Here is a 13,911-nt window from a genome sequence, read left to right on the forward strand (position 1 = left end):
ATTAAGTTGTCAACTCATTCACTGGCAGCCATTTTCACCTTTCGTTGCTAATTGTTTTACTGGATTTTGATTGATTTTGCAAGGCCCACAGAATATTGTGTTTTATTGCTATAAAAATATGTAAAGAAAGATTAGATTCTCTTCTCTCATCAGGAAAAAAAATGATATTTCCATCTGTTTCCGTTTTGCAGCAATTAGCATTAGAAAATAGCTAAGTTTCATCAATTTTTACATTCCTGGTTAAAACAGTGGGGAAAAGAGCTTATTGCAACATCCTGGTCCTGGTTGAACTCCTTTACTCTGCTGCCATCTGCTGGCCGGTTGTGTAATAACTGCCATCAACCGTTCTTTGCAGTTGAGAGGCTGAATCAAAGCATTTTGTATGCTCTAGCATAAAAAAAACAAAGGTATAAATACGTCTTTGGGACACTTAAAACATAAAATAGAACGTATTTATACATTTTGGGGAGCAAATGAGTTAATGGATTACATGGCACCATGTGGTATCCGGGTTCTGTCATGTCATGTCAACGTGGTTTCTCACTTGCGTGACAATCTGCAGGTCGTGCTCCTTGTGGCCCAGCGTGTCCTTGAGCGCGTCGATTTGTTGGAGCGCGTCCACGTGCTGCTTCCGCAGCTCCTGCTGCTTGTCCAGCGCCTCCTTCAAAGAACGATCCAGCTCCTTCAGCTCCGCCTCGTACGACTCCCGCACGCGATTCACCCTGACGACACGGCAAGACAGACCTTGGAGAGAGCATCCCGGCTTGACGTGAACTGCTTACACGAACGTCACGGATGTCAACAGAGACAGGAGCTGATTTACAAAATTAGTCAGCTTTGACAGCAGTGGGGGAAAAAAAAAAGGTCAACTAGTCATTTCCATACGGTGGATATGAAACCACCTTCTCTGCAGAGCGTGGCTTTTATGGACGAGCAAAATTTTCCAAATAAAAAAAATAAATACATAAAAGTAAAATTAAAAGCGGACATAAAAAAAAAAAAAAAAAAAAAAAAAAAAAAAAAAAGTATTCAAAAATTAAATTACAAAATATGAATGGAAATTAAAACAAAGATATATACATAAATAAATAAATAAATAAATGTACAAATAAATGAAAAATGAGATTCCCCCCCCCCCCCCAAAAAAAAATAAATAAAAATAAAAGTGGAAATACAGGACTGTCTCAGAAAATTAGAATATTCTGATAAAGTCCTTTATTTTCCGTATTGCAATTAAAAAAACAAAAATGTCATACATTCTGGATTCATTACAAATCAACTGAAATATTGCAAGCCTTTTATTATTTTAATATTGCCGATTATGGCTTACAGCTTAAACAAAACTCAAATATCCTATCTCAAAATATTAGAATATCATTCAAAAGTATACTAGTAGGCTATTCAACTAATCACTTGAATCGTCTAATTAACTCGAAACACCTGCTGCAAGTGTTTCCAAGTGAATCCTGAATGTATGACATTTTTGTTTTTTAATTGCATTGTAGAATATAAAGGACTTTATGACAATATTCCAATTTTCTGAGACAGTCCTGTAAATACAAAATCTGACAGTTTTCTTATCACTCTTGATATTTTGATCAAAGGGACATTTTTCCACTAACATTTTTCTACTAAAATTCAACAATTAATTTAATTAATGAAATAAAATAAAATAAAAATGCTTTGAAAAAAAACGAAAACTAACTGAAATTACATTTTATGTTTGCAAAACTAACAAACTATAATTGTATCAAAAATGTCCTTGTTTTTAGTCTTTGGTAATTAATTTGCATGAGCCTTTGGGGATGATTTTAAGTCAATTCAATTCGATATTAACCGAAATAAGGACGTTTGAAAGTATGTCATAGAGCAGCAGCCAATAGAAAAACACCTCCATGTTTTTTTTTTTAAATATTGCGCACAAGTAATACACATAAAATAAAATAAAAACAAAAAAACAAAAAACTAATACTGAAACTAAGTAAAACTAAAACTAAGCATTTATTAAATAACTAAAACTAATAAAAACTAATAGAACCACCCTGAAAACTAATTAAAACTAACTAAATTTAAAAAACTAAATTCAAAACGAAATAAAAACTAACTCAAATGAAAAATTCCAAAACTATAATAACCCTGCGACTGACTTAAATACTTACGTTATAGAAATATATATTCCTATTATTTCAGTGGAAAGTCCTGCAAGTCAATGTTTGGAAAAACTTGTAGAAAAAGAAAAAAAAAACATACATTAAGTTGGGGACAGAAGCTTTTGAATAATGTTGGCATTTGCTTTTCAATAAGTAAAGCAAAAATAGATCTGTTAAAAAAATTGAAATATTTATGTGGGGAAAAAAAATGATATTTGATTATAAGGCCAGACACACGCACACACAGGTACCTGTTTTGCGCGGCCCTCTCGCACTCCTCCTTGTCCTTGTTGGTCTCCTCCTCCAGCGTCCAGATGGCGAGCTGGATCTCTTTGTCGCGCTCCTGCCGGAGCTCCTCCCGCAGCTGGCGCTCGTGCCTCAGGAGCCCCGCCTCCTAAGCGCCAAAACACACGTGCGCATCTTCAGCGAGCGGCACGTCACGGGCACGGGCAAGAGCGGTGGTGGTTGTTGTCTCACCTGTTTCTTCCTGTACTCCTCCTCCCAGCTCATCTTCTCCAGGTCGAAACGCTCCTGCAGCTTCTTCACCTCCGCCTGGTGACACAATCGCGTCAAATGCTAAATTGGGCTTTTAGGGCGTGGTGCATCAATGTGAGGGCACAGCCATTTTGTCGCGCTTGGAAGTCCCATTGAGACGAAGAGCTCGTTAGCAGTGACAAGCATATTTGGCAGTTATTGAAACCTTCGCTTTTTTTTTTTTTTGATCGCTAAGTATTGTTCATTCGGCAGTCTTACCGATTCAACATGTCATCATCATTGCTCTTTTTTTTTTTTCTGCATGTGTGTGTGTGCGTGAGTTTGTACTCATTAATTCACCTGAACCCCAATAAAAATCCCATAACCTTCACCGTGACCAGATATTTCAAAGTCTCGCCAGAGTGGTGAAGTTCAGAAGGTCAGGAGACCAGAAGAAAGATTGAAGGAAACAAAAATGAAGCAAAGTGAAATCCAGCAACAGCCATCTACAGTAGGGGTGTGCCAAAAAAAAAAATCGATTAATAAAAGAATCAAGATTCTCATTTATTAATCAAATCGAATATATGTATAATATCCAAAAATCGATTTTATTTAAATTAGAAATGAAAAATAAGGGGAAAAGGCAGTTGTAGGCTGCATGCTGTTTTTGTGGAAAAGGGCACTTACAATAAAACATTAATAAATGTTTAAACAAAAAAAAGACACTTTAATGTCTCTATTTGTCATTTTGTCTTGCAAAGCAGACTGGAGTAGATCATGACAATGTTGTACATATCTGTAAATTGATGCAGAAATAATTTGTCAATCAAATAATTTTGAATCGAAAATCGTTTGAATCGAGAATCGAAAATTGATTCTGAATCGAATCGTAGACCCAAAAATCGTAATCGAATCGAATCGTGAGACAGTCAAAGATTCCCAGAGCTAATCCACAGGGTTACAAAACCAGAATCTTTCACCAGCCCCAGAAACCTCTAAATTACAACAGATGAGGGAGCTCTCAAGAGAGCAGAGGAAAAACTAAAGAAAGGAAGGAAGGATAGATGAAGCACAATGAGATCAAACCTCCATTGATTCAGCGAGCAGTGGGAGGGAGAAGCAAGAGCAAGCCCCCTGGGCAAAACCTTCAATTTTTAAAACCCTGCTAAACCACCAAACTGGTAATCGGGACATGCCAAGTCGTAAGATGAATTTCAAATGTCGCCTCGGCGCTCTCACCTGGTGTCTCCTCTCCTGCTCCTCCCGGCTTTTGTCCAGCTCCTCCCTGAAAACGCGTCCGGCCACGCTGGAGTTCTCCTCCATGCGCTGACGCAGCTCCTCCATCTCCGAGCGCTGCCTGCACGCGACGGGAGAATGGCGGAGGTCGTTGAACGTGAGCCCGGGCCGCCTACGCCCCGTTTGGTGGTGGGCTCGTACCTGGCCGCCAGCTGCGCCAGCCGCTCCTTCTCCTCGGCCACTTCCTTCTGGATGCGTTTCTTGTGCTGCTGCAGCGAGAGCTCCTCCTCCTGGAGCTGCTTCTCAAACCTGCGGCGGGCCGAGTCTCGCTCCTGGCGGCACTGCTCCTCCTTCTCGCTCTCTAGCTGCTGGCGCAGCTCCTCGCACTGCCGGACGCAGCGTTCCGCCCCCTGCTCCTCTGCGTGCAGCAGCTCGGCCTCGTGGAGCGTGCGCAGCTTCTTCAGCTCCTGCTTGTGCTTGGAGATAAGCTTCTGGATCTCGGGCTCCAAACCTGCCCAGGAGGAGGAGGAGGAGAAAGATGTAAGGATGGAGGACGCTCTTCATTTTTTTTTTTTTTTTTTTTACCTTTAACGGTGATCTCTTTGATCTTCTTGGTTTTCTCATCAATCCATTTCTCCCGCCGGATCTTCTCCGTGACGCTCATCAGCTCCTTCAGCTTCTTAATCTCCTGTAAGGGGTTGAGAGGGAGGAGGCGCAGGAGGATGAGGAGGAAGAGGAGCAAATGGTGGCGGAGGAAAGAGAAGTAAAGAAAAGTGGAGCACAAGGAGGAGGAGGAGCAAACGGGAAAGAGGAGCAGCAGGATAAACAAAGCAGAAGAGGGAGGAGGAGAAGAAGAGAAGGACAAGGACAAAGAAGAGCAGGAGTAGGATGGCGAGGCAATGAGGAAGGAGGGAGGCGTGGAGAGAAAATAGGAGGAGGAAGGAGATAGAAGACGAGGAGGCGCAGGAGGGTGAGGAGGAAAATTAGCAAATGGTGGCGGAGGAATGAGAACAAAAAAGGAGGAGGGAGGAGCAGAAGAGAAGGACAAGGAGAAAGATGAGCAGGAGCAGGAAGGAGCGAGGCGTGTATAGAAAATAGAAGTAGGAAGGAGATCGAAGAGAAGGAGGCGCAGGAGGATGAGGAGGAAGAGGAGCAAATGGTGGCGGAGGAATGAGAAGTAAAGAAAAGTGGAGCACAAGGAGGAGGAGCAAACAGGAAGAGGAGCAGCAGGATTAACAAAGCGGAGGAGGGAGGAGGAGAAGAGGAGGACAAGGAGAAAGAAGCATGGGAGTAGGATGGGGAGGAGATACGGAAGGAGGGATGCATGGAGAGAAAATAGGAGGAGGAAGGCGACAGAAGGCGAGGAGGACGCAATGTCACTCGCGAGTGGTCGCTCATGTGATGTTGTGTGTGTGTGCGGGTTATTAACATGCAACAAGGCGTGAGGACGAACACCCAGCCACGGTGACGACGACGATGGTGAAGATGAAGACTCACAGGCACGGCGAGCATCCGGCGGGACGGACGGCGTGCGGGACAAACGAGCCAAGAGGGAAAAGAGAAAAGATGGCGGTGTGGAGAAGGAGGAGGCGCAGCGGAAGCGTTACCTCGCACAGCGGGCCCAAAATTTGCCAAACCTGGCGCGGCGGGAAAGGAGAGGCGGCCTCAGCGGTGGCCACCATGACGACGAGGAGGAGGAGGAGGAGGAGGAGGAGGAGGAGGAGGAAGAGCCATTAAAGCAAAGAAGAAAGACAGACACGCAGCAGAAGACGGACACTCACTGTGAAAAACACTTTTGCGCATTGATTCCATATCCTTCAAAAACACACTTAGCACTCCTATGAGATGTCTTTTTTTTTTCTTTTTTTTTTAAATCATCTTTGATATCCTTTCCGCAGATTTGTAAGTGAGAAAAGTGATTCCAATTCTAATTTTGTTGGTCAAATTTGCTTACGATTTCCAACAGGCCCTTTTTACTAATGAATATTCAATATGTAAATGATCTTGGCTCTGATTGGACAGCCACTCACCCTCACTTGATATGTAAACGTAAGGAGTAATATTACTTCAGTACTAGGAGTGTGATGATATATCGATATTGAGATAAATTGTGATACTTTATCGATACGCCTAGGCAAGTATCGCGATATTTGTAGTTAATAATCAGCCACTGAAACGCCTCCATTGTTGATGACTTATTGAGCAATTACTTGGCGGGCCACTCGGGGGAGCGCCTCATAAAAGTTCAGGCGAAGAAGACTCATTAGCGTAGTTTATTATTATTATTAATTTATATATATATATATATATATATATATATATATATATATATATATATATATATATATATATATATATATATATATATATATATATATATATATATATATGTATATATATATATATATATATATAAAATGTATTTATATTTTATATTATAGGATTTTTTTAGGATTATTATTTTTTATTTATTTTATTAGTCTTTTATTTTTATTTATTATTGATTTAGATTATTATTTCATGATTAGTTTTATCATTGATTATCACGGCTTTATTACCTGAGCAATATATCGATAATCACGGTATAGTCATATCATGAGATAATCGTTATCGTGAGTGCCCCGTTGTTCACTCACTAACTACTTTCAGTCATCCTACTGGTACGCCGCAGTAGTGAGGACAGTGTGCACTCGTGAAGGTGGACAGAAACGATGGAAAGTGTTTCCCCACAAGGAGGAGACGGTGAGCCGGCGGCGGCGCTCACCATTTCGTGCTGCTCCTGCATCTGTGAGATCTTCTTGGTGTACTTGTGGTCCACCAGCTTGAGTTCGGCGATGACGCCCTCGCAGCGCTCGCTCAGAGCCTTTTTGTCGCCGATCAGCTGAGGACGACGGGACGCGCGCGTTAGCGAGAAGTTCACACGAAGAAACAAAAGCAAAAACAAGTTGAATTTTTCTTTTTTTCTGTAACGTGAGCGAACATCAACGCCGTTTGGCTCAGCCGAATTTTTATCCGTGATAGCTTATTGGTGGACATTTTCAACTAAAGATCGCCAGCCAATCAGAGGAGGGCTTCCCAGAGCGGTCGACGAAATGCAAGCGTGAGGTTAGGGCGCCAAATTTATCCATTAAATCGACGAGTAAATGTTTATTAAATTAATCTTATTCATCATTTATAGACCTATTTCAAACTAAAATTTAAAAATTTGAAAAGATCTTTTAAATTTTAGCCTCTCAACAGTAAACAGACTCCGATTTTTGCGGTCTTCCGTGGAAGCAGACTAATTTTCTTTCCCTTTTGTCAAAATGAAACATTTGCAAACATCTACTTTTTTACTTTGGAAAACAGAGAAACATTTTCGAACATGTCACAAACCAAATCGTTAACTGAATCATCAATGATTTAAGTTTGTGCATTTTTTTTTCCCCTGTCAATTTGAAATAATCTCCTGTCTTTTTAATTAAGGGATAGAAATTGAAAAATGTTTATCAGATTTGTTGATTAATTAAAACAAATACTGCTGAACCAATTATTGAAATAATAATTAGCTGTAGCCAAGGTTATTTTAGTTTACTAAAACTGAGGAAAAAACAAACTAAAATTCAAAGTATTTAACGAACTAAAATAAAATTAATACAATTATAGGAAAACTGTGATTTGAAGTCGATCGATTTTGATCTTAAACAGAAGTGATGTCATCTAGCAGCAGCCAACAGAAAAGCACCTTCAGGTGACGTCGCTCCCATGCTGTTTTTTTAACTCATTCGCTCCCCAAAACGTATAAAAACGTTCTATTTTAAATATTGCCATGCTCCCAAAGACGTATTTATACTTTCTTTTTCTTTTTTTAATGTTCTTCAATGTATAGCATACAGAAGGCTTTGATGCAGCCCCTGAACTGAAGAGAATGCTTGAAACAACGGCCAGCAGGTGGCAGCAGAGTATAAGAGATCAACCAGGCCCATAAAACAGATTTGGGAATAATGATGAAACTTAGCTATATTCTAATGCTAATTGTTGCAAAACGGAAACAGATAGAAATATACTTTTTTTGATGAAAGCAGAGACTAATCTTTCTTTTGGTAGGTTCCATGTTTTTATAGCAATAGAACAATATTCTGTGGGCCTTGCAAAATTCAGTTAAAATGGCTGGGAGTGACTGAGTTTAACATTGCACACAAGTCATACACATTTCTTTTAAAAACTAATAGTAAAAGAAACTAAAACTAAATTAAAAATAAGATTATTTTTTTTAGTAATTACAAGTAATAAAAACTATCAGAACCATCCTGAAAACGAATTAAAACTAACTAAGTAAAAAAAAAAAAAAAAAAAAAACTCAAAACGAACTAAAATGAAAATTCCAAAACTATAGTAACCCTGGTTGTTGCACTAATCACGTTTTACTCCAATTTGAGGACTCTCTCTTTTTCTACAGAAAAAAACGTACCCATAAAAAGGCATTTTTCTTGCCCTGAGATAAAAAAAAAAAAAAAAAAATTCAATTTCAATTCCTCCAGAAAGCAACATTGCCTTTTCAAGGATCTTGCATATTGAAGTGTTATCCCAATGTTGTGTTGGTTGGCGTCTACCTGGTCTATGAAGGTTAGGTGCCTCTGCACGGTGGCTTCGTACTGGTCCCTCTGCAGCTGAAGATTTCGACTCAGCTCCTTCTCCGTCTCCTTCACGTGCTGCACAGTCAGCTCCCTCTGCTGGGCCTGACGAGGACGACAAGGAAAAGCCAAATGGCTGGGGTTGGCGTGAACGCAAGGCAACGACGGGCCTGAGGCGGCCGGCGGCGGCGAGTCGTCTCACCAGAGCGTTCTGCAGCATTTCCACCACGCGCTTCTTCTCCTCCAGCTCCATCTTGATCCTCATGATGGATCCCGACACTTGGGCGGCGGTGGCCGAGGCTTGGTCCAACGCGCCGGGCGCCTCCTCCTCTAAAAACGCCGCCTGACCGCATCAGTGTCAGTAGATTTGTGTTTTTATATGCTGGACTATCAGAAAATAAGTCAAAATTGGCAAAATACATCCAAGGATGTTTTTTTTTTTCTTTTTTCTTTTTTTTAACAAGTATGTTAGTTTATAAAAAGGCTTTCTGCCTTTTAATAATATTAATAATATATACTATATATATATATATATATATATATATATATATATATATATATATATATATATAATATAATAAATAAATAAATGAATAAATAATAAATAAAACACTATAATATAATTAATAATGCAACTTAAAAAGAATGACGCCGATTTCTATTGATTTGATATAAGTTGCTGAATATAGCGATAGATATTATTGCGATATTTAATATGTACCTCAAGAAATAACAGTTTTTTCTAATGAAAGGATTAAATTTTTTCATTCAGCAAAATAAGCAAATTCAATGTATTCTTAGTTAATTAATTGTAATTACCTCTCGATAACTATTGGATGGCGTTGCACATTTTGGCTACTGTCTGACTGGTCAAATTCAGATGTAAGCATAAAATTCCATATGAACCGATTGCATGTCTTTGCGATATGCATATTGCATGGGCCAATATATCGTGATATCAATTTTTTTTCAATATATTGTGCAGCTCTAATATATATATATATATATATATATATATATATATATATATATATACATACATATATACATATATAAATATACATATATAAATATAAATAATTCTAATAATTATTGCAGACACAGGTCCATAAAAAATAAAAATAAAAACATACACAGAAAAAGGACAATAAAGATTAAAAATGTACTAAAAAAAAATACTGTTTATACATTAGGGCTGTCAGTTAAAATTTTTAATCGTAATTAATTGCATGATTTCCATAGTTAACTTGCAATTATTTGCAAATTAATCACACCTTATATTTCTATTCTAAATGTACAATAAGTTTTTCAGACCCTACTTAACATAAAAGTGGACAAATACAGTTGGTAAATACAAATGTGGTTATAACTTTTCAACCGTTGAAAAGTAATTTTATAGTAAATCATTGATAAACTTATTTGACGTTTAAAATATATACTAAAGAGTGAAACAATGAGACAGATTTGAGTTATTTTTGAGTAATTTTTCTGCCACTAGCTGGCATTAGTGTTTCATGTTTGATGTTGGTGGTAGGAACAGTCTGTTCAGGCTGTTCTTTGGTATTGGGAGAAATTGGGATTTGGAACAGGAGGCCATTTTGTTCGTTGGAAATAAGTCACTGGTCCCCACACATAAATACATATATTTTTTTATATCATCACATTTATTACTGCTAAATAGTGTTTTTGTGACTCCTTCACACAACATTGTATTTACATTTTTCCTGCCTCTCGACATTGTATTAAAGCTTCTTAATGCCATTTAAGGCCTTTATTTTAGCAAAAGCCATTAAATGACTTAATGACCAGCGGCCTTTTTTTTTTTTTTTCACACGAAACAATACAAAAAATACAGAAGCAGCAAAAACTGAACCGTGAAATAGCTGGGTTTGACATTTTTCTAATGTGTTTTTAATGAGGGAAAAAAAACACTGTCTTATATTGTTTCACATTTTGGCCAACCTACACTCAATAGTAGCATGAGAGTGACTAACCTCCCTGTGCGAGGTGGTGGAACGCGGCCGCTCCTGCTCCGACTTCTCCATCTCGTCCAGGAAGTTCATGATGCTCTGCAGTTTGGCCTCCGACAGCAGCGCCGCCCCGTCCGCGGCCGGCGGCGGCAGGCTGAGCTGGACGTGAAGCTCCAGGTTGTCTGCCGTCAGTGAGTCCGCATTGTCTTCCTGTCAAGGAGACAGATTCTTACATGCTCGTTTGCCCCAAAGCATTTACAACTCAAATCCATCTGGAGCAAAAAGATCTAAAGTTTGATTCAAGCCCATTTTATGAATTCATCCATTTGAATTTTTCTTACACTTTTGGATTCAATTCAATGGACAATGTGTAATTCCTTCTCATGTGCACATCCCGGCCACCTGGGGGCAGTATAATACAGAAGTGCAGATACACATTTTCTTTTCAATTTGCGACCTAAAGTGGAAAATTTGCAAGAAAAAAAAACTTGTAATTTGCGAGTTTATAAAGTGGCAAATTTGGGACTTTCTGAAGTGGCAAATTTGCGAGAAATAAACTTGTAAATTTGTGAGTTTAGAAAGTGGCAAATTTGCGACTTTCTAAAGTGGCAAATTTGTGAGAAAAAAATTATTTTCTCGCAAATTTGCCACTTTCTAAATTCGCACATTTACAAGTTTTTTCTTGCAAATTTGCCACATTTTAAACTCTCATATTGACGAGTTTTTTTCTCGCAAATTTACCACTTTCTAAACTTTAGAAAGTCGCAAATTTGCCACTTTCTAAAGTGGCAAATATGTGAGTTTTTTTTCCTCGGGATATTGCGCCCGCCTTCTTAAAAAATAAAAATAAAAAATTATACGTGGCCCGAATACATCGTCATACTATTTGACAAACTGCTCCTCGCTCATTGCTAGTTGACAACCATCAAAAAGTGCTCGTACCTCAAGGCACCACTGCACTAATGGAAGCAATTATGAAGATTTTTGGGGGCGTTTGGAGCAAACATTACTGGCAGATTTTCACGATTTGCGGCAGGTCTCGGTTCTCTAGCGTGACTGCACAACTACAAGATGTTGAAAAGTCCGTTTTCCACAACGACGGTTGGCTCTCACCTGGTCGAGCCAAGCGTATTTGTCTTTGTTGTAACTTTTAGACTCAGAAAGACGCTCGGGTTCCTCCTCCAGCAGCTTGAGCGTGTCCATCAGGTCGTTGAGGGTGGACTTGGACTTGGACACGCAGGATCGTTCCTCGACGCTCAAACACCTGCGAGGATACTCCTGGTGCAATTTCGGGATAGCGATTGACTCAACAAAAAATCAATACATGCAAATGTACACTGTATATTTCATGGAGAAATAGAGTGGGAAGCAAAAACTTATTCAAGCTGACCTGAGAGCACCGAGAACCTCCGCGACTGGACAAGGAGGGTGAAACGGCCCGGAAACAGAACAGCTCAGCAAAGTCAGCCGGAAGGTTGCGCCCGGATTGCACGTTTTTGGCCTTGACGTCAGCCGCCGCCAACACGGGGCTGATGTTCCTGGGCGAAGGAGGGCTTCTGGCGCACACGGGAAGTTTGCCGCTCGCGCTTGGCCTGACAGTTTCGGGCTCAGCCTGGCCAGACAGCTGCAGGTCCTACAACAACAACACCAACAGGGGGAGACATCGCATCAATCACCATCATAACAGCAACTCGTACTTGTTCGCTACAATTTGTACTAACTTGCAGCAAACAAAAATCATTAAATAGTCATAATCAATAATACGGAGGTTTTAAATATAACAATGATGAGGGAATTATTTCATGACAACCTGCTTTAAAATGGATGTTTAAAAATAAATATTTAGTCCCTAAAAAAAAAAATAACTTAATATATTTAATTTTTTATGACAAATACATTAATTGATCAATGAAAATGTGTTTTTTAAATTGCTTTCTTAAAGGGGTACTTCACTCATTGAGCCATTTTCAGCAGTAAAAAGTGAATATTTTGTCTTTAATTAATGTGGTAACTTCATTATTTTTCATGTACAATTAATAACTTTAAAAAAAATATTTTTTTTACTCTTGCTGTCAACTGATGATGACATCACCTGTGCTGAGAAAGTAGGTAACGACCAATCATGGCTCAGAAAACAGGTGACCCATGATTGGTCGTTACCTACTTCCTCAGCACGGGTGATGTCATCATCAGTTGACAGCATGAGTAAAAAAAATAGTTTTTTTAAGTTATTAATTGTACATGAAAAATAATGAAGTTATCAAATAAATTGTTCAATGAGTCAAGTATCTCTTGAAACATTTTTTTCCAGTTATTTTTAAACTGTTACTTGAGTAAAAATGCATTTTTTTAAATTCAATGTAAATATGTTGTATTTACCTAAATATTTAAAAACTTGATGAGATGTCAAAATGTACAATATATGTAAGAAAATTTATTTTACAAATTTTATGGTATTACATCCCAATAAATAAATGAACCAAATATTGAACTTAATGAATTAGATTTTTTTTTATTTTATTTTTTTTACTTTAAATGATTTAAAAAATAAATGCTGGCCTAAACCTGAAGATGGTGCTTCCTTAAGGCACACGCTCGTACGTACATCACAAGCGTTGGGTTCGGGGATCGTCAGGCGAGACAAACGAGGTCTCGCCTGACGTATGGACTTCCTGTCATCGCCGCCATCTACTTCCTCGGCGACGGCAACGCGCTCCTAAAAGGACAAAACAGATGAGAAGTTCTGCAGACCCACAAGGGCCCTCTAAAACAGAGATGAGGTAATAATACCTGCGCACACGGCGAAGCTCTGTGATTGGACAACGCCGGAGAAACTGCCCTGAAGCTCAATTCGCTCGAGTCGGCTGCGACGTTGCCATGGAAGTCTGTCCACATGGTCGCGTGTCACCCATGCGTGCGTGTACTGAACGAGGGTCTCACACGCACATGTATGCCTCAAACGTGCACACATCACACACATCTCCCACATGATCCTACCCGTGTTGTTGGTTTTGGCGTGCGTCGGCGACATGTTGATGGTGTTGGCTGGCGATGCGCCGCTTGGGAAAATCCTGGCCGGCTTCTTGCCTGGCGTGGCGCCGCTCGGCCTGCGGGGCTCCGCGTCCTCCTCTGCGCCCTGATGATGATGATGATGCTGGGCTCTTTTCTGCTGCAGCTCCTACAGTGACCATCAGGGGGAGACATTAAACAGAGCAAGAAAAAAAAAAAAAACAAACATTTTATTCTATTTAAATTAAACCATTGTATACAATTAAATTAACCATGAATATATTTTTTGAATCCTTTAATAATAAAATGTTCATTGATGTCATTAAATAACTGCTTAATTGAGTTCCTGCTAAAAAGAAAAATCATTTAAATTCTTATTTTTCTATAACACATTTGGTGCATTACTTGCAGTTAAATTACAAAATCCTGTATGTGTCCCCTTTTTGTTTTAAGAGTCTG

General features: G+C 39.1%; 1 protein-coding gene across 7 annotated transcripts in view; it reads right to left on the reverse strand.

The window, feature by feature from the left end:
* The window catches only part of cep131 (centrosomal protein 131), a 32,348-nt gene that overhangs the window by 3,896 nt on the left and 14,541 nt on the right, over positions 1-13,911 (reverse strand). For 2 of the 7 annotated variants that reach the window (XM_077503419.1, XM_077503418.1), the window contains exons 10-25: positions 13,441-13,621; positions 13,234-13,328; positions 13,049-13,159; positions 11,834-12,076; positions 11,557-11,721; positions 10,468-10,653; positions 8,676-8,816; positions 8,453-8,578; positions 6,625-6,741; positions 5,468-5,524; positions 4,446-4,548; positions 4,062-4,371; positions 3,864-3,981; positions 2,628-2,702; positions 2,402-2,544; positions 545-722 (exon numbers count right to left, since the gene is read on the reverse strand). In XM_077503419.1, the coding sequence (XP_077359545.1) occupies positions 545-722; positions 2,402-2,544; positions 2,628-2,702; positions 3,864-3,981; positions 4,062-4,371; positions 4,446-4,548; positions 5,468-5,524; positions 6,625-6,741; positions 8,453-8,578; positions 8,676-8,816; positions 10,468-10,653; positions 11,557-11,721; positions 11,834-12,076; positions 13,049-13,159; positions 13,234-13,328; positions 13,441-13,621 (2,349 nt within the window). Of the gene's footprint in view, positions 1-544; positions 723-2,152; positions 2,223-2,401; positions 2,545-2,627; positions 2,703-3,863; positions 3,982-4,061; positions 4,372-4,445; positions 4,549-5,467; positions 5,525-6,624; positions 6,742-8,452; positions 8,579-8,675; positions 8,817-10,467; positions 10,654-11,556; positions 11,722-11,833; positions 12,077-13,048; positions 13,160-13,233; positions 13,329-13,440; positions 13,622-13,911 lie in introns of those variants that run through there. The other 5 variants (XM_077503420.1, XM_077503421.1, XM_077503424.1 and 2 more) reach the window with 3 other exon arrangements.

This window comes from Festucalex cinctus, chromosome 17 (genome assembly GCF_051991245.1).
Source record: "Festucalex cinctus isolate MCC-2025b chromosome 17, RoL_Fcin_1.0, whole genome shotgun sequence".
Lineage (NCBI taxonomy): Eukaryota > Metazoa > Chordata > Actinopteri > Syngnathiformes > Syngnathidae > Festucalex > Festucalex cinctus.